Source organism: Sander vitreus, chromosome 8 (assembly GCF_031162955.1).
Source record: "Sander vitreus isolate 19-12246 chromosome 8, sanVit1, whole genome shotgun sequence".
Lineage (NCBI taxonomy): Eukaryota > Metazoa > Chordata > Actinopteri > Perciformes > Percidae > Sander > Sander vitreus.
The window spans coordinates 32,993,623-33,015,555 of record NC_135862.1 but is presented as its reverse complement, the minus strand read 5'-3'; the positions used below and the strand labels follow the sequence as shown (position 1 = coordinate 33,015,555).

Here is a 21,933-nt window from a genome sequence, read left to right as displayed (position 1 = left end):
CTTTACACACAGCCACAATTACATACAATACTGCTGATCAGAGATGATTGTGTACATTCATCCATCTACCTGTCACTCTGGATTTGTACTAGTTAGGCACAACAGAGCAGGTAATGTAAAGTAAACACATTTACAGAGCAGGCGACAGCAAAGTAAATCCTTAATATACACAACACACGGCCAAAGAGCATTTGCTGACAGATGACGCGTGTGCCTTAGCAAAGAATACCGGCCGTCCTGTCAACAAAGATTATTTTTAATGGATACAGAAAAACAGGCTCCGTATATTCAACTGACTCAGAGTGGAGAGCTGTGCTTTTGTCGAACTGTCGCTTTCAGGTGCAAATCTTTTTCCAATAATGATTGTTAAGCGCTGCTATTCTATCTGAAAGTCACCTTCAGGTAAAAGCAAACAAACAACAATACATGTTGTTGCACCGTATTGTTTGTTGAGATGTGCTTTCTGTCTGACCAAAAAAAATGGATTTAACAAGCACTTACAACACATCGCCACAGACGGAGGAGGTTATAAGAAAAGAACTGCACTTGAATTAAAAGAAACATGCGGTTTTAGCTACTTGCTTATAATCACACACACACACACACACACACACACACACACACACATTTTATCTCCATGTAATTCACCTTTGTAGAACATGGAAGTGGATGGAGGGGTCGGGCGACTCCATCGATTGGCTATCCTTAGCAGTGACAGCTCCCAGATTGGCCAGTGCACATTAGAGAGTCAGAAAGTCACACTGCCATTAGCAGCCTGTCCTCTCTGGTTACAGGCCGGCTGCACACAGACACTCCATAGACTGAAATTGATCACAATGACTGGTGTGTGCGTGTGTGTGTGTGTGTGTGTGTGTGTGTGTGTGTGTGTGCATGTCTACAGTAGGAAATGTGATCACTCTATCACTGCACAGTAGCTTCAAATATATTCTGCATGAGGTTCAAGCAAATAACCTCAGCTTTCCCCTTTCATTTTTCTAATTTAGTGTGTGTGATTGCCCCATCCTCTGTTCTACATTAAAGCAAACTTTCCTTATCTTTCTGTGTGTGTGTGTGTGTGTGTGTGTGTGTGTGTGTGTGTGTGCGTGTGTTCATAAGCAAGTAGCTAAAACCGGCTGTGACGAAGAAGCAATGTATCACGGTTGACATTCAATGATAATAACTAAACAATGATTAGTGTGTTTATTACATTTCATATCACCCAACGTGTAACTTTCCCCAGCAAAAAATAAATAAATAAATGAAAATGTTTTTTAGACACGTGTTCATTTGAAGATGCATGCTCGTTACAGGTTTCTGTAAACAGCTCATTACGAATGAATCACATGAGTAGAGCTGAACAAATTCAGAGGATCCTTGTCATTTCGTAGACTAGAGGGCCATTTACCGTGCTCCCTGCCTGCCTGCCTGCCAGCCTCCATCTTCCCTGCTCTCTTCACTTCTTTTCTGATTCATATCTCCACCCCTTCAGCTCACAAGCCTCGAGAAAAAGGATGGACTGCAGTGGGGCTGGTGCATGAAATCCCTGTTCACAGAGGAAACAAGGGTTTGCCTGATGAATCTGTCAGCTGAGATATTGTGATTGTTGCTTCCGGCACTGTCCCAAGCGGCAGCCTGTCTAGAGCAGCGCATGTCCGATCGTCTAATTTCCCTTCTGGGAATAAATAAAGTATCTATCTGTATTGGGATTAAGTTTTTTTTCTGTATTCAGCCTCTATGTTGTTCTTGAGTTCCTCTATCAATAACATCAGTGATTGGTATTTTATTTTCTCTGAGAAGCTGAGTCATAAATTCAAGCTTAGACATGTTATTCTCACTAACACACACTCATAGATACAATCACACGCGGGAACAAAACATAATTCCATCCCATCTTTCAGAAAGATAACATAACACCTCACACACTGCCTCTGTCAAGCTGCCGTCTGCTTGCCTTCCCACGGGCCAAAGAGGCACGCTTTTTTAATAATGGTGAGAGATGTCAACCCTTTTCTTTCTTATTAATAGTCAAATGGATGAGGCGTGTTAGACCTAATCAGAAATGTGTTAGTAAGTTAAAGAATAGACACCCTCTCCTTCTTACCAGTCCTTCCAGAAAAATGTGGAGTTTTTTTGTGATTGTCGCGGGCTAAAGTCCTTGATTATGCAGCACACTTTCTTAAAAAATGCGATGGCATATGCAGGATATTTATGCAATTTTATGCGATGAAATTGTGGGAACTTGCAAAAACTGCGGCTTCATCGCGGGGTTTGCAGTTTTTCGATGATGTTCACGTCACGTCATAATGTTCCCATGGCAACAGGGGAAATGGCTGCTCTTGTGTGAAGTCAACGCAACATTTTTCAACTTTCTGCTAAGATATATGGGACTTTTTTGCAACAAAAATGCGGGGATTATGAAATCATGTAAGCCCCGCATATTTTGCGCGGAAATCGGAAAACAATGCGGCCCCCGCATAAATATGCGGACTTTGGCTGATTATGCATTGAATTATGCGACCGCATAACCACGTTTCTCTGGAGGGACTGGCTTACAGTACATTGACTTTTCTGATCCAATTCAACTTTTTTTTACATGTGCAAAAAAAGAAAAGAAAGTGGAATCATTTAAATTCCGGTGGGTGCAGTACTGTGCACGTGTTTGCATGTGTGACTGTAGCTACACTGCACAGCCTCAGCTCATAAGTAGACACTTTCAGATGCTCTAAGAAAACAGGTGAAGACGGACATTGTTGTGAAGCAGACTGATTTCTTCTAACAGCGTTGGGATGATTAAGAGAGATTTGCATGTGTATCGAGTGCAAGATATGAACTTCGTCTTTTCAGACTTAGAAAATGGCCTCCCCCCCCTCTCCCCCGCCAGCATTATTAGCTGTCAAAAATCACGGCCTGCCGTCGGAATAATAGAAGACAGAGAGAGGGAAATGAGGAGAAAAACACAGAGCGGTGGAGGAAATGTAGACACCAAGACGGTATTTTACGCCAAAAAAAGAAAGCGCTAGAGGGACAATCAACTGATTTCAATGTGACACAATTGATTTTCCAATTTTCTCCGGATTGCTTTCTGCCCATCCGGGGTAGGTGAGGTGTCTGTCCGAATGCACTTAGAGCTCCACCCTGAATTATGTCTGTGGAGTTTAGACAACGGAGGGGCAAAGTTGGGCCAATGTCTCGCTTTTTTTTCCTTTCTTCCTCTCCCCCTCTGCTTCCTCTTTGTTTTGCTGTCTCTTTCCGTCACACATATACTGCACACATATGCTGGACATTCTGTCTTCAACAACTTTACCCGCCATGGCAGATGGAATCGATGGGTGTCATGCCGGAACCATATTTATGAGCTTGTGCTGAAGTGGCATGTGGACAATTTAAAACGTATGCCTTCTGCACTTCCATCTGGCTCTGCTGACTGACTGAAGTAGTTTCACTTTCAGTGATGCTGCACTGCGGCCGGACTATTGCTAAACTCCCTGAGGACATTTTTTGTAAAATCCAGCACACTAGTAAATGATGGCGGTGTCAGGCGAGGGGGGATAGATACTTATAGTTATAGTGCTGCTCATGAGTATAGGAACCCCTACTAAAGGTGACTGAAAAGAGGAATAAAGAAATCATCTTTTGGAAATTGATCTTAATGCTTTAATTGAAAAAATGAGGAAAATGCCAACCTTTGAGAACACCAATTTTCTTTGAGAATGAATAATGTATCGTAAATAAATAAATGCTCTTCCTTAAAAAACAGGAGGCATAAGTAAGTACACCCCTATGTTAAATTCTCATAGAGGCAGGCAGATGTTTATTTTGAAAGGCCAGTTATTTCATGGATCCAGGATACTATGCATCCTGGCTTAGAGATTGGCATGGTTTTATTTCAGTTAGCCTAATAGCTGGTTTGATTTGCACTGAGAGATGATTTTATGGAAAGTACCCCATGCCAATCTCTAGGTATGGTGAAGGGTATGTGATGATGTGGGGGGGCTATTTTAATTCCAAAGGCCAAGGGAACTTTATCAGGATGCATGTTTCCTGGATCCATGAAATAACTGGCCTTTAAAAATAAAAGTCTGCTTGCCTCTATGGGAATTTAACATAGGGGTGTACTGACTTATGCCCAGTGTAGTTTAAGCAAGAACATTTATTTATGTACAATACATTATTCATTCACAAAGAAAATTGGTGTCCTTAAAGGTTGGATTTTTCCTCATTTTTTTAATTAAGGCATTAAAATCAATTTACAAAAGATGATTTTTGTATTCCTCTTTTTAGTCAACTTTAGCATGGGTTCCTATACTCATGAGCAGCACTGGACAACATAAAGACAATCATACCTGGTGCTTCAGGCTTATACTGCTTTTAGGTGACCACATTTGCAATCACATTAATAGCATAGAGGGATGGTATCCGAGACATGGATTAGTCATATCTGTTTGAAAAAAATTTTGATTTCTTGAACTGTGACACCATTTATACTGATCCTTGAAAAAAGGACTTTTTTTAAAGTTTTTTTGTGTGGGCCTTTATTTTTTTGGGGCAGCACAAGTCATGAAAGAGGAGATAGATGGGAAATGACATGCAGGAAAGGACCACAGGTCGGAGTCGAACCTGCGGCCGCTGCGTCGAGGAGTAAACTATATATGGGTGCGTATAGACCTTTTCAATGGAATTCCATTGCTAGGCAACAGCCTGGCCTCTTGTTAACTTTCTGTCAGTTGATGCCATTCACATACACTGCAACAGGAAATCAACTTGGGTCCATTTAGAAAGTTTATGTTTACATCTATGAAAAGGTATGGGCGCGCGCTCTACCAGGTGAGCTAACCAGGCACCCCTAAAAGGAACATTTTCATAGAAAGATTTGTTTGTGTTGAGTTGCTGTAGAACACAAATAAGTTGGCACAGACTGTACAAACAAGGAGAAAACACTGTCAGCTAGGTCTTTGTCACAGCAGTGGCACATCAGGAAAAAAGAAATACCCTGGGAAATCCTCAGCCATCACATCTTTTTCTACTGCTTTTATAATCATTTTGTATGACAAGACACACTGCATTTAAAGAGCCATTTAGCATTGAGCACTATAACATTGTCAGACTCCACACCCCAGATTGTGTTCTTCAGTCCCGACCCATGCAGACTCAAGTGACGTCACTTTAGGTGAGTGATCAGACTTCTCGCAGCTTGCTCTGGGCTTTATATAACTTTTAGTACTCCACAAGAGCTGTAGCCTGGGTGACACCAGACCCTTCTCAGTTGTAACTGAGAGTGGGTCTGGGGACGATTCATTCACAGCCCATTTCCAAAGGGGCGTCACCAACGGACGCCGCTCAAATGCCTCTGTGCGCAACTGGATAGTCCTTCAACCAATCAGAACAACGATCCGGGTGACGTAGCAGCGACAGCAGCATCAATGGATTGCTGCGCTTCGGTGGGCGTCATGTTGAATGTAAACAAAACACTGCTTGCCGTCGCTGCGCTATCGTCATCGCGTAAAGCCCGCCTCAACGGTTGTGATTGGTACCTCGATTTGGAAAAATTGGAAATGGGCTTGAATGGGCTCTTGGCCAGACGGACTTGGAGAGCAAATCTCAAATTTGATGGAAGTTCGTCAAGGTTTTCACAGGCTACAAGAGCTGTAAACAAATGTGTAAAGTAAAATCTGTGGAAAATCCCTTTACAAACACTGTACAGCCTGCTTCCATGCAGGTCTCAACAAACTAAAAAAAATAAAAAAAGCAGGTTAAAAAAATAACAAAAACACCTTTCCGTCTCTGTGTATCAAAACAGATGGAAATCTGACAGGAACAGGTGTGCAATCAGCCCTGTCCAGATATCCTCCAATGAGAATCCACTTAAAAGTAATGTGTGTGGACAAACCCAGTGTGGCCGCCACCTGAGGTGCTAATTAAATCCAGGCTGTAAGTGAAATAATCAAACTCGACTCCGACGTGATTCTGCCGACATACAGAGACAACTGACTTCAGTCTCAGGTCTTGGTGACTTTGAAAAGACTTGCTAATAACTTTGAGAGTTTATCACCTATGGAGAATAAAGTGATAGGAAGTATCTGCTTGGTCTCAGAGATATATTGAGGCCACAAACAGGCTTGTGCAGACAATTTAGCTAGGTGCCTTGTTCAAAGGCATTCAACTGCATATTCAAACAGCAGCCTGTTAGCGGTTTCAATAAATCTTGGCTGCAGACGGGTGGAGGAGCACTGCTATTGTTATTTTTTCCGTTTTGAAGATCTTGCTTCAAAAAGCTCACTATCCCTGTGACCCACGTACGTCTCTTGAAACATTCAATCTCTCGATCGCCTCGCAAAACTGAGCATCGACAGCGCTCGCTGCATTGATTGCATCTCATTGCATCGTACTTCTAATCAATTACGCTTCCATTAAACGGTTTACTGTAGCTCGGGGCGCGGCTCATCAGGGCGGTTTAGCCGCCATGGTTCTAGCAGTTCCGGATGGGAGGGTTTTCATCCAGGCTTGTTGGACACCACCAGAGCCGGCGGATGAGTGTGTATCACCTCAATTAAACTAGGCGCTAAGTGTCTGACAACAGCTAATATTCCTCCTCCACCGGCGAGCCCAATCGATGTTCTGGCATTCGTCACCCTGCTGAAAAAGCAATCATCCCGTTGTCTCGCTCCGGTTAGACGGAGAAATGGAGAGACTCTCATCTGGCGTCTGCGCCTGATCATTGGAATGCACCAACGCTTATTCCCACAAAGACACACACACACACATATACTGTATATAAACACTTTCTCTGCTCTGCTCACTGGCAGCATTGGTGACATGTTGAGAAAGAGTAGTTGTACCACATGCCTGCAGCGGCAAAAAAAAATTACAGCGTCTGTGAGACTTGTGCCAAGAACCTGTCCAGCAAGAAGTCACACTCTGTTCCACTGGGGAAAAAAAGGAGCATCACTCAGTGCAAAGCGATACACCAAATCAACCTCACCTCTCTGTCAAGCAACTTGTGGGAGATGACGGTGACAATGTCGCCTCTTTCTGCATCGATGTAGAACATGTTGGGGGAAGGCTTGTCCGGCGACTGCCTGACGATGTTGTAGCGCAACGCCGCGTTATCCGTGGCGGGGTCGTCTGCGTCCAAAGCCGTCATCGTCATCACCGTGGTTCCTGGGAGAGACAGCCAAAAGACAGGGTTAGGTCTAACCTCAAAAATACTTAAACGCTGGTGCCGTGTCTATCATATTTTTTTCCGAGAACAAAACACAATTTTAGAAGACACAGCAGAAGTCGCTTCTTTACTCTGGAGATCGATGAGAACTTTTCACCGTGGTTACAAAACATGAAGAAAAAAAAAAAAGTTTCTGATACAAATCTCAGAAATAAAGCTGATGGAACAAATGGAACAGGCAAACATATTAGACTCCTGTAAAAAGCATGCAACTTTTGACATTTTCTATTTCAAATGCTTTACATCCGAAAAGTTATAGATGCATGTTTAAAAAAAAAGCAAATTCCAGTAGTTACCAGAACACATGGAACAGTTTAGCCAAGCCAGTCAAAGGGAACGTATCTCTCTGTCTCCATGATATTTTTGTATGTTTTACAATAGTATTGTTTTTTGGAGTTCTAAAATGAGAGCAATCATGGCAGCAGATGTATGAAAAGTGAAATTTCAAACTACTGATAGACGCTTAGAAAGGGAGCCTTTTCTAAGTATGTGTTTTCTTCCTCATGTCTGCTCTAACAGCGTGCTGTTTTTATATAGTAAAGGGAACAACAATGGAAATCCTGCCCGCTGCAGTTGAGCTGAAATAGGAGGCACTCGCACAGATTCAGCGGGACACATACCGAAATGTACACACACACACACACACACACACACACACACACACACACACACACACACACACACACACACACACACAAAGATAAGGAAAGTTTGCTTTAATGTAGAAAAGAGGATGGGACACATATCGAAATGTACACATACACACACACACACACACACACACACACACACACACACACACACACACACACACACACACACACACACACACACACAAAGGCCATGTTAGGTTGTGTCACTTCTGAGTAGTGTTGACCATTTCTCCAATGCGGGCAGAAGTGTCTATAAACCCGAATCTCCATCTGGTGCTTCATGTTCTTGCTGTCATCGGCTTGCCGTCAGACACCTCTGGTTAAAATATCACCTCTTCGATTTTTTTAAGCTCTATGTTTGATGTTTGACTCGTTCTCAGAGAGCTACGTGACTGCATTCTGATGAGACGGTGTGTCTGGGACACAGATGGATACTCCTGATTCTGGCACAAACTAAAACGTAGGCCTGATTATTTTGGTGTGTTTGTGTGAAATTTGTAATGATTTGGCAGGTCTGTCATTGGTTTACTATAAGCAGTAAAGAGCTATAATCGGTGGATTTGGTCGCAATGACGCACTCTAATTCTAACACGACCCAACTAATCAATGTGGACGATTCTGCTTCTGCTTTCAGTTTTTTTTTTTAATCAATATGTGAACTGGCATTTATTTGATGAAAGTCCTGCCTGGGTTATGTTACATAAAGCGGATTCTTTTCTTTTGTAAAACGACGGAGCCTACTAAAGTTGTATGTGTTTTTCTGCCACGCAACCCCTGGTGATTTCTTACTTGACCCACATACTTAACAAAACATTCTCCTAAGCACCAAATAGCAGCAATGCGTAGCATGGCTCATAAACTTCCATCTCTTTTTCATGCTTCTCCTTAATTCCCGTCAGTCCTTTGCCACAGTGCATTAGCCAAACTATTCAAATAAGACACAAAAGGGCTGCTGGAAAATATGCAAAGTCTACATGAAATAATGGTGGCTTAGTAGCAAAAGTCTTTAGCCCAGTTGAAGGTAATGAGGGGCAGAGAGGTGTGGGTTTTATCCCCTTGGTATTTGCACTTCAAGGTGAACCATTAATGGTTAAGTAAACCAGTAATCCTTCCTCTGCAGAATAATTACACAGTCCCGTCTCCTTCATTACCTATACTCTGTTCCACTTCACACCTCACTGTTTTAGAGATGACTCACATAAACACACATGGTCGCACACACAGTTTTGCACACGGACGCACCAACCAGCGGCAAATGCGCGTTAAGAAATGATGACTGAATTTGGCGATCTTGAACAGATCTCAGTGAAATGAAGCTCAGCGCAAATTCTTTCAGGAAGACTTCTAAACTTAATCACCTCTCTCTCTTCCTAAAACTGATCAGCTGGGTCGAGGCGTTCACTTGTCAGTTGAACCAATCAGAATCGGCCACGAATTTCACGAGCCAATCACAGCATTACATCCCTGCTTTAAATCTGAAATCTAAATTTCTCTCCCTGCTGCTGTCCGCTGTCATTTCAGGCAAAGAGTGCTACCCTTCTCCTCCCCTTCCACCTCCAGTCATCTTCACCCACGGCACCCTGGGTCTTCCTCCGGCTGACCACTCCCATCGACTCCTTCGGTCCGGTCTTCGGGCACCTTCACCACCACCACCATTGTCTAGACTCCATCGGGGGAATATGTCTTGGCTTCTTTGCCCCTTTAAAAAATGTTTTATAACGATGGAGTCTAATCTCCAAAGACTCTGTACATGTCATATTACGTATATGTACAAATAAAACTTTGCATATCTGCAACAAAGTCTCTCCTTATTGAATTATGTTCTCATTCCTCTGGCTAACCGAGGTCTCTTAAACGCAAACCAATCATATTACGTGTTCTACGTGATGTCAGAGTCAAACTGGCCCTATCAATCCTCGCTGACTTCATCAGATACCATAATTCCAGTCACAAATGAGTATCATGTAACCAATAAGCGTTCTAGACTGTCCGGAATACAACACGGCATCAACATCAATCAGCTTACATGATAGACATCTAGCATTCTGTAATGGGACAATGGGGCTGGGAATAACTCTAACACTGATGTCTGTTGTGTTTAATCGTAACATGATATCATGTGGGTGGCCTCAGCGAGGACTCATCGCCCTCTCCTATCAGCTTCATCCTGCGGCAGGAGCCAAAGGCTCAATCACTCTTTACTGCATTGGTTGGTCATATGGTGGGAAGGATGTGAATGTGCAGAGCTGCCATTACCTCGCTATCACTTGGACCCATCTGCCGTGCTGCTGGATGACACCAGCTCAGACTGGATGAGGAGAAAAGTGATACAATAAAGACGGAGACAGCAGAGAGAGAGAGTCTGCAAACACACAGTCTATCAAGTCAGCCCTATATAGTAGGGCTGCACGATACAGGGAAAGTTAAATTTCACGATAATATTACTTGCCAACCTGTTCTCACTCCGAACTCGTAAAATACGGACGTTTCGACAGTGGCTGTCAGCGTCTGAAGCGACAAAAAAAGCGCCCTTCAGAGTGTTTGTAGAACGTACTGGGGAGAGCAGCAGCTACACAGGGTTTAGGGAGTAGTATATAAAATTCCGCGCAGGGAAGTTGGTCGGGGTGGTGGATGGGTCAAACAACACAGGACTTTCACCCAGAAGACTGGGGTTCTTTGTGTCTTTAACCGTCACGTTATTGCCACGTGTCACGGAAACGTAAGCCCACCCATGACCTTTTCCTTAACATAACTGCGTCAAAAGGGACACCAATAGTCCCGACCAAGCGTGTTTAGTTAAAGCGCGTTACATGACGCTAAAGGAGACTTTTAGCGTCAATAACAATGACAAGGGCACCTGACCAAGCGTCCGTATTTTACGAGATAGGAGTGAGAATGTGTACTTGCGATAGATAAACAGTAATCTATATCCACGACGTTCCACTTCCGGGATTGCTCCGGTGCTGCCGGATGTCACTCTTTTACCCTCCGCTTTCTTTGTGTTGGAGTTTTAAACTCCAGTGGATTCATGAGGACTATGGTTAACTGCTCCTCAGATCTCTGCAGACAGCTAGACAGCTAGCTAGACTATCTGTCCAATCTGAGTTTTCTGTTGCACGACTAAAACTACTTTTGAACGTAAACGTTCCACCAAAACAAGTTCCTTCCTGAGACTATTTTGCAGCGGCACCGGGGCTCCGTCCGACGCTTAGCGGTGCCCAAGACAATTGTGATTGGTTTAAAGGAACACTGCCATGAAGAACATGGACTTATCTAACTCTGGGGGGTTACGGTGAATAAGCTAAAGTCCCAATAAGTCGGCGTGTTCCTTTAAGGAAATGGCAATAAACCAGAGCACGTTTTTCTCCCTTCCCGGAATGCTGTGTGGACTAGATAGACCCTCCTCCAAAACGCCGTGGAGGAAGATCTGGCAATGCGGGACTAGATAAACAGATGATAAGGTGCACTCAGTTCTGCATTTCCGCTGCTTTCAGTGTTCTGCTAAAATTAGGGCTGTCAATCGATTAAAAAATGTAATCTAATTAATTACATACTCTGTGATTAATTAATGGAAATTAATCACATACATAATTAACGGTGCCTGAACCGATACTTTGTAAGAAAGTAAAAAAAGAAAAGAAAAAAGAAGGGTACTAAACAACAGTCGGTGACTGGTGGGACCAGCCTACAGCTAACGCCTATATCTTTGTCAAACACCAAGGGCAATCAGAGGGGGCTGGCAGATCTGTGGACGCCACCAGGGATCTGACACAGTGTGAGGAGCCAAGATCAAGCAATAGAACATAGACAAGATTTTTTTTTTCTGATAGTATGTGTTTGAGTCTACTATGTGTAGTGTGCACACACAAACTGTCTCTGAGTCACACACAGTGTATCTGCGCGAGTGTGAGTGATTGAAATTTCATTTTTAACTATTCAAAGTGTATGTATATTCCAAAACCTGAAATGGGATTTATATTAATCACACTCAACTGAGTGAGAAAGAGTCAGCGCTGACCCAGTTTATTCTTAGGTGTGAATGAGATCAAAGGGAGTTCAAAGATGAATCATCTCATCCAATACCAACAGTGTGGAGATCGTACATGACGATGGATTACAAGCACATATTCATATGAAGCAAAAAAAAGCAGTGGTACCGGAGCACAAAAGAACAGTAAAAGAAAAACATTAAAGTAGAAACTGCCACCACTCAACATTTGGTTAACCTGCAACTGATTTCCAGCACTTGTTTGAGCCTTTAACAGTCCAGTTTGTTTCTGTCCATATATACTATGCTGAGATTCTGAATGGTTAAAAGACAGAAATGTGTCACTGTTGGGATAGTAAAATTTGTATTTTATTCATGTTTCGCAGCACTAAAATACATGCAGTCATATCTAATAAGTACTTAAGCGTATATTGCGGATGCAGCTTTAAGCAGCAAGGCTATCTATTTGACTGAATGCTGTATTTACCTGTCTACGCTGTTTGCCTGCCTATTGTTACCACTACACCTTTCGTCAGTGTTTGGAAGCCCACTTGTCTGTTTGCCTCTGTGTCTTTTGTTGAACTTGTCATTTCAAAGAGAAGATTCTTAGAACCTGATTTTCTTTAAATCAAATCACTTCATCTTGGCACTCTGTGTATTCTGCAGCAGCGCTATTTAACTCTTTCAGACTTTTATTTGTACTGTAGCAGGGTTACATCAAACTAGTGAACATGTTACAGTCTGGTATATGGTATGTCTGCTCCACACTTCCATTATAACCTGTTCCTTGCAACCCATTAAACTTTGATTAGTTTACCGTCATCTCTTAAGGCACTATCAACATATACAGTACATAGCTATTTGCCAGCTTATCCATTCCATTGGACTAAACCTCCTTGCCTGCTTACCTCCCCATTAAACCTGTTTGAGTCGTGATTCACTCGGATCTTTCACCCGAGTCTTTAAATTGACTCATGAATCGTGAGTCTCTAGTATCATTAACTCGGATCAGTTGAGTCCTACGACAATTCAATCTAAAATGATAACAGCGCCACGCACAAACCTCTTGCAACATTCGCTACTACTAGTCCCAGCCATCTTAGCTGCCAAAAGCTTAATAACTTACAATTTCGTAGGCAACGACAACTCCACAAGTCGACTCAAGCGACTGAGTGAGCAAAGAGACAGTCCGAGACAGGTTATAGGAACTTCCCGACCCGCAGACTCAGAGCCGGAAACATTGCAAGCTCACAGACCATGGGACTAACTCTAGAACTCATGAGTTGGCGATGACTCATGAGTTCTCGCGTGAGTCAGTCAATTGCGCGAATCAGCCGGCTATGAGTGGATCTGTAGCAGACGAGCGAGTGAAGTCTCTCCTCAAGCTCAGGGTAAAGCAAATCCACAACAAAAGCCATTCTTTCACTTCTGAAATAACATACAATGTTCTGCACGTAGCCTAGCTAGGCCTACTGTAGGTTTTGGTGTATAAATGTAGTATGTTTGAATGCAATTAGGTCAGGCAGACTGTCCGAAACATTGCAAGCAAGCAATACTGACTTAAGTGACTCGCACAACCCGGATCAGTTTAGTGAGTGACTCAGAATAACCTGAATCCTTAAAAGGATAAGACTCTTAGTAGTTAGACTTAACTCTCAAGTGCCAAAAGGAAGATTAGGCAATAATAGTTGTAGTATAAACAAAAATAAACCACCTGTCTGGCTAAATTTCCTCAACCTGTAAGGATGCTATCTGTGAATGGTGTTTTATTGATCACCTATACTAAAAAAAACTCAAACGAATATTCTCAAAAGAAAAGTTTCAGTTTCATAGGGGCATTAAGTGACTTCATCATATAATTAAAAATAAGTAAAACTTAAACTTAAAGTTTAAACATCATTTAAACAGATAGGAAAAATATATAAATGAACACGTTTACACAATTATTAAATATAATTTCAATGTAAAGATGTGTATATATTGGCATAACAAATTGTCTTTCTGCAACTGACACCTATGGCAAATATTATAATAAATGGAAGGAATTCATCTAGATATCTTTCAAGAAATCCATTCCAACCCTACCACGACATGGAAAACAGTAAAACACAAGAAATTACTGTGAACATTGTTTTCACGCAAACACCTAAAAGCAATGAAGGAGCAATGTTCTCAAATAAAAATGATTCCTTGAAGCCAAAAAGTCACTCTGTATCAACTTTTACCCCTGGAAGTTTTCCAGTGCATTCTCCTTTTTAACAAAGTACATGTTTTCACATTGTGCCCAGATCTAGCTGCAACTTGATTCTAATTTTGATAGTTTTCATTTGCAACATAAACATTGATACAAATCTATATTTACAGCTGGGGGGGTAGCAACTGTTGTTTTGTGAAAAAAGTTTCACCATTCAGCTGGTTACAAAACTTTTCTAAGTAAATTAATTTAAATGCAATAACCGTAGCGGCTGAATGGGGAGATGTAGAGAACTGTTGTCGAGCTCTGCTGCACGGAAACTAAATTTGAGATAATAAGCCCCGAAGTGACAGTTAAGTGAATGGAGAGAAATACAGTCCAGCTGCCCGTTCCTGCCTCCTCCACAATGCAGTTTCTCCATTCAATCTTCTCTGTCGCTGTCTGCTCTGGACACAGCTGGACCAATTGGCAAAAGCTAGGTAATAAACAATTTATGCTATATACAACCCAATTTAATCAAAAACAGAAAAGAACAAAAAACACAGAAATTCAGCATCTAACAAGGGGAAAAAAGTGTATGGATTGACATAAAATATCTATGAAATTCCCGAATAGAAATACATGCATACATTTGTACTAGTAGTTGTGTTTATGCTCAGTTTACAGACACTGATTGACAGAGGGACAGTCACTGCTTCATCACTGCATGCTGATGATGCATTGAGAATATAAATGACTGGCTAATGACAAATAAATAACACACATGCTAATGAACAGAGGAACCTGGAAAACAACTCCTCCATCTAAACACTGACAATCAAAGCTGGGTAATGAAATCACATCTCAACTTGATAATTGAAAAAAATAATTGAATTGTATTAAGTCATTTGAAAGGGAATAATAGATTGGCAGTGCAGTGGTCATGAGAGAGGAATCAGAATGAATACCATAAACACTTGGGATTTGTATTCCAGCTGTGTATGTATTAGGGGTGGGGGAAAAAAATCAATACAGCATAGAATCGCAGTATTTTCCATGGCAATACTGTATGGATAAACAGACGCCAAGTATCAATCTATTATTATATATGTGTTGGTCAGTTTGTCTGCTTGACAATCCCATTTTGCAGCAATAAAATGAACAAACAGAGAAAATTATCTTTTTAGATAAAACAGATGTTGACAAAGTTTACTTTTGGTAATAAGGTAATAAATTGCAATATATAGCATAATATTGCAATAGCTTTAAAATCGCAATAATATCGTATCGTAACATAAGTATCGTGATGATATCGTATTGTGAGGCCTCTGGTGATTCCCACCCCTAGTATGTACTGTATGTATGTATTTTAAGATACAAACACGTACATGGTCATATGAGGTTATTGGGCCAATTGTGGCCTACACTGTACAGTAGAAGAAAGGCTTTAAATACAACAATCTAGTGCTGTACTGTAAGTCATTTTTTTAGCATAATAGTATAATACCAATAATATTATTGTAGCTTAATCTTTATCTGCAACTGTGAAAATATACCGGATTTAAACAGAATATAAAGCATGCAATAAAAGAAAAAGCTGCAGAGCATTCAAATGTTGATTTGAATGCCAATGTTGAATGAAGCTTTGAATATTTGAACTATTCTGTACAGCCCTAATATAATCAGTATGATACATATTTAATCCTCTTGGTTTCTAAATAAATCCAATCATCAGTCCATTCTTTCTCACTTGGTTGAATCTTACACTTGCATACCAAACTAAATAAAACTTTATTCACGATTACGAACCGTTATTAATGTTGAACAGGTATTTGGGAAAACAAACATGTACACATACCGCTGGGAATATATGCAAACTGAAAATGTAACCTGTCACCTCACCCACTGTTTCAGAAACTGCACTGACAACCCCAGAGGGCAACTAATTGAGCTACTTATACAAAATAGTTAATTTTCACATTCACACTTCCTTCATTAATGATACAACTTCTTGACAACTTTAAAAAGTGCATAACAATAGTTTGGGTACTTGTTTTTTTGGCTTATTGATTTCCAGAAATGTTGAATGAATGAAGGCCGAAGATTTGCATTATCTTTTTGTGCTGAATTTTCACTTTGCCTCCAGTAATGCCTCCAGCAATTCCATTTCTTCTGATTTAAAATAAACATCACTCAGTAGTCCATTTATTCTTTTATCCAGAATATTCCAAGTCAGAGTCACAGCCAGACTTGGGCCAGATGTATAGTTTATTGACATGCTTTTATTTAAGAGAAAAGTCAAATATCTTTGACTGTATTATTGCATGTCTCATATAGTCTTCTCAGTTACAGTTTGGTCCACATAAAGCCCCAACAAAGTCAGATAAAAAGTTCCTAAATAAATCCCCCAAAAAGGTCAGCATCGAAAAAGCACTCAATAAAGCGCCCCAAAAACGCCAAAATAAACTCCAAATATTTTTTTGAAATAAGCACCAACAAAGTTGAAAAAAGCAGCAAAAAAAGGTTTAATAAAGCGTCAACAAAACGAACAAAAACAAAAAAATTGTAAAACATGTATTGTAAACCTAAATTGATATGCGGGCCGGATCAAAATCTGCAAGGCGCCGGATTTGGCCTGCGGGCCTTAAGTTTGACACTTGATCTACACAGACAACGATTTGGGGCCATTAAGTGTCAATCGTACTACAGTACCTGAGCTGCAGGCCGTTTAAGAGGAAAACCATTGTGCTGTTTTAAAAAAAAAAAAAACACCATTCAGAGCTATCAAATTAGATGTAAAGCCTGTCTTTGTTCCTGTATTACTATTATCTTTGATTTGTTCTAGGCCTTGTTTTTTTATCTCAGGCAATACCGCGTGCACACATGCACAAACTACACAACTACTTCATTTGGAATTTTACTCAGGGTTTTCCGCTTCTTAGCTGACTCTCCTGTATTTGCATATCTCTGCATGTCCCCTCCTCGCCCACTGGCATAATGAATACTACAAGTCCCACTGTGGAGCCAAATGTCAGGGCCTGAGGCTGGCAGACAGTCCACGGAGCATAATGACCAGCTGAACCAACTCATCTCCTGACCCCGAGAAGAGCCGAAAGGACGGGAGAGGAGAGAAAAGTAAACTAGATGTGAGGAAAAAAAGGACAGAATTAAGACACGAACAGATCATAGAAATGTCGAGAGAGAAGAGGAGAAGAGTTGAAGAACCTAATTAGGTATAAAAAAAGAAAGAAACAGACCAACTGTTGCAGCAAGGAGAAAAAGATAGAAAGAAGCAAAGAATGTGAAAAGAAAGCAAAGCTATGAAAGCTGAAGAAACAACTTGGAGGATGATGATGGGCAGCTGGTTAAAAAAGGTGTCTAGGGAAGAGTAGTGTTGCATTGCCAGACCTATCTATCTCCACGGTGCTGTGGTTAAAGAGTAAATGCCATAAACATTCAATCATTCCCCGAAAGAACCAAGCAGGCCTGCCCAGTTGCACGATCAAAACTTCTTTGAAACTTGCCATTTCCAGCGCGTAGCCTGCTAGCTGGAAGTTTGTTGTTTCCCGTATCGAAGGGATTTTGAGAACGGCAACACACAGAGCAGAAGGTGAGGGGCATTTGGCACGTGGATGTCAGGCTTTATCCTGGAAATGTATTTCTGTTGATCTAGACTACAGTGCGGATCGGGCCGCATCATTGCCTTCCTACAGCAACTGTAGGAAGGCATTTGGAAATGTCAACAGATGAGTGCATCAGCGCACACAGGGCAACGAGTGATCGTTAATAAGCTGTTTTAAATTTAAAATGTTCAAAGCCTTCTCGGGCTGATGTGACCGAGCGCGACCCAAACCCTTCTTCTTCTTCTTCTTCTTCTTCATCCGCTTATCCGGGGTCGGGTCGCGGGGGTAGCAGCTCCAGCAGGGGACCCCAAACTTCCCTTTCCCGGGCCACATTAACCAGCTCCGACTGGGGGATCCCGAGGCGTTCCCAGGCCAGGTTAGAGATATAATCCCTCCACCTAGTCTTGGGTCTCCCCCGAGGCCTCCTCCCAGCTGGACGTGCCTGGAACACCTCCCTAGGGAGGCGCCCAGGGGGCATCCTTACCAGATGCCCGAACCACCTCAACTGGCCGAACCCGAACATCATTTCTAAATATCTGTCCGAACCCGGTCCGGCCCATTGGTTACCGCCGGGTCCCGACGGGCTCGGTTCGGGTATCCATCCTCTAATCTAGACTAAGGGAACAGTAGTGGAAGTGAAACCCCGATCAAGAAACAAAAGAGGAAGTGGGTGGTTGAGGTTTAATGCAATGTGATATTTTCTGAATGTACCAAAGCTGTTGACTCAGCTGGGCACAGTAAACAGCTGCAACAGTAATCAGCAAACTCAATAACAACCTAGGGTGTATCGATTAAGGGAAAACTTCAGCAGCCACACCACATGATCCCATCATCATTACAGAAAAAAACTAATTACCTTGTGGCTGTGATGCCACCAGATATGTCCAAATATTTTACGCTTTGAATGTACTGCAAAAGCAGAGCAAGAATATAAAAAAAAAGTCATTAATCTGAGGAGGCAGGGAAGTGACAGAATAGTGCTTTCCTTTTCTTAATTGATCATCTCGGTGTGTGCACAATTAAGACAGTAGCTTATGTCTGATCGTGCTCAGCACGTTTATCCAGCTGAAGCTGCCATAGAGGAATGTTGGATGGCTCCACAAAGGCGTTCTACACAGAGACTGACAGACTCTGGAGGAGCAGAGGATATTTCAACTGGGACAGGTTAGAAAAACGACGGATGCCTTCTTTATTGTCAGGAGGTGGGTGGATAGTAAGAGCTGGAAATTGAGTGGGCGGTCATATGAAAAACGCAAATTATTTAGCAGTCATTTGCAGTAATTTCCTACTCATTTTCCCTTTTCTATAACTGCTTATCCAATATGCAATGGTAGACAAGCAGGGTTCACATTTATATTCACTTTAGAAAATTAGTAGCTGAGAAAATAAAATATCCTATGTATGCATTGCACCTCTGCGTATCTCCCTCACTGTTTCACACTTGGCTTTAAGGGTTAGTTTCTGAGCCAAGGTTGAATCCTATGGTGAGACTTCCATCTTAACTAGACTTTGGAATATGGACTGAAAGCTTAAGGCAACTTATTAAAATGCTAGACCCAGGGGAGCTATTTAAATGAAAGACCGCAACCTCAACACACACAGAATTTTATGCAGGAAGTTTGCCAAATATTAAGAGACAGATTACACAAAAGAGGTAGACGTGCAGAAAGTGAGGCATGATTTCATGGAGTTCATCAAATTAAAATAAAGTAGATTATTTCATACAAAGCCACACCTCTTGGAATTTATACATTATATTTATATTATTTCCACATTTCATCTAAATCCAACATCTAAATAGCCACTTGGTCCTGGTTACCAGCCGTGACAGCGACACTGGTATTGTTTTCACCTTGTGAGTCTGTGCGTGTCTGTCATCATAGTCATTAGATAACATCAGCCGCTATGCGAAATCGGTCCAGGGATGTAAAGTGTGTGTGTGTGTGTGTCTGTGTGTGTGTGTGTGTGTGTGTGTGTGTGTGTGTGTGTGTGGGGCAATGGCCCCTTGCCTACTTTTACCCATCTACTTTGCTCTCAACTACACGCCTGTAAAGTTTTGTGACTGCGTCTCGGTTTTGAAGGTGACAAAATCTGTCCGCAGACAGACAGACAGACAGACAGACAAACGGACATAGAAACAGCTGGCAGTACTTAAATCCTGTTCTGTGGCAGTTCTCGCTACAGTAAGTGTCTCCAGGACCACATTTTGTCATGATGACAGACACACACACACACACACACACACACACACACACACACACACAAAACATTATCAGTGTTGCTTTCACGGCTGATAAAGATTCTTCAATACAGGCTATGAGTGGTCACTGAATGTCTTGATGAGTATGGAAATAATGTAAATCATATGCTATAGTAGGGGTCTTCAACATCTTTTAAGCCAAGGACCACTTCACTGAGAGAGATGATTTCATAAAACATGTTTTAATATTAAACATACATGTGGTACAGTGAATCCTTAAGATTAAGTGTATCTGTGGATGGTTACCTTAGCGGCTACCTTACCTATAGGCCAGTAAGTCTATCATCAATGGGTTGTTTTTTTCACAAATAGGCTGATTTATATTTGCTAATAATATGTTGGATTCATTCATTACAATTTAAAAAAAAAAAATTTCAAAGACATGCCTTTAATTATCCCGGTACTCCGTTAGTACAGTTGCACACACATTAAACACAGGCCTGAATTACACACATGCTCAGGACCTATACATGTTATACATTAATGGAGAGATGTCAAAGTGAGGGGGGGCTGCTCCTTGGAGGAGCACCCCGAGCAGGTGGGGGTTCTGTGCCGTAAGGGGACTTGAACTGTCAACCCACCAATTCCCAACCCAACTCCCTACGGACGGAGCTACTACCACCATCAAAGAAGTAATAATTTGGTGGCCCCCACTGCAGTAACTCTGAGGACCCCCCTCAAATAAATCTCAGAACTAAACTCTGTCTAGTTAACCCTTGTGTTTTCCTCAGGTCAAATTTTCAACGTTTTTGTATATCAGAAATATGGGTTCATTTCAACCAAATTGCCCAAAAATAACATGGATGCATGGGTGTACGTTGTATGGAAGACATTCAACATTCTTCGCAGGCAAAATTAATGATTACTTTCATTGCATTTTGGGTGTTGTATTCAATTTTATAGCAATTGAAAAAAAATGTTTAAATAGTATCAAAACAGTGTCCTGACGAAAAAAGCGTAAAAACTCAAGTTTGACCCGGAAGGACAACAAGTTCATGGTCGACATGAAGACAACACAAGGGTTAAAGTTTCAGAGACTTGGAGAAACGATGTCAAGGAGCACTGAAGCCTTTCTGGAAGACACCAAATGCAGGTTTTAGTCTTTTAACTTGTCACCCATCTAACATAGCAGCCGTGGTGCAACACTGCCAACTCCTGTCATTAATGAACATGTTGTGATTAAAATCTATTTCATAGGTAATAATTACCTAGAAAGGTAAGGTAAGACTGTGTAAAGAGGTGCTAATTATAGGGACAACTCATTTAGCTTGTTTGTTCACAAATTAGTGAGAAGATATTGAGTTGTGTTATTCATGGGGTTTCCGATAAAAGAGAACTGATCATGAAGCATTTTATTCAAGTGTGTAAGAACATTAAAACAACAGTCAAAGACTTCTTCATACTAAGACAACCTGAGGAGACACATGCTGTTTAAATTCTCCTTTGAAGATTTTAATTTGGAGGCTTGGCTCATTAAACAAACTTCATGCTGCATATTTCTTTGTTTATATCCAGCATGGGAATGTCTAAAACAGACTGTTTTGAAAGACATTATATATTCGTATTAGGGAGTGAGAATGAAAACTTATCGAATTATACATTCAGTAATTGTGGTTTAAGACTACACATACTGTAGTCTCGCATCTCCAGACCTATCTCCACGACGCTGCAGAGTAAGGTCTGGCCTCTCCACGTACACTCCTAGATAGGAGAAAGAAACGCTCTGGGTTGTTTGGTTTTCTTTAAACCAATCACAATTGTCTTGGGCGGCGCTAAACTCTAGACGTAGCGACGGTGGCTCTGCAAAATAGTCTCGGGCAGGAACTTGTTTAGGTGGAACATTTGCAACCCGCAAAAGAAAACGGCACATAAAATATTAAATGAAGTTAACTGTTCATACAATACAGTAACATGAGGTATTGAAATTAGCTGGATACATGGTTAAATGTAAATTGCTCTTACCAGTGTATCGCCGTGTGTATTTTGACCACAGCTAATCTCTACCAATCAGTCCCAA

General features: G+C 41.5%; 1 protein-coding gene across 1 annotated transcript in view; it reads right to left on the bottom strand.

The window, feature by feature from the left end:
• The window catches only part of cdh13 (cadherin 13, H-cadherin (heart)), a 434,001-nt gene that overhangs the window by 162,543 nt on the left and 249,525 nt on the right, over positions 1-21,933 (bottom strand). Inside the window, exon 8 of the mRNA XM_078257870.1 lies at positions 6,980-7,158. Within this exon, the coding sequence (XP_078113996.1) occupies positions 6,980-7,158 (179 nt within the window). The remainder of the gene's footprint in view (positions 1-6,979; positions 7,159-21,933) is intronic.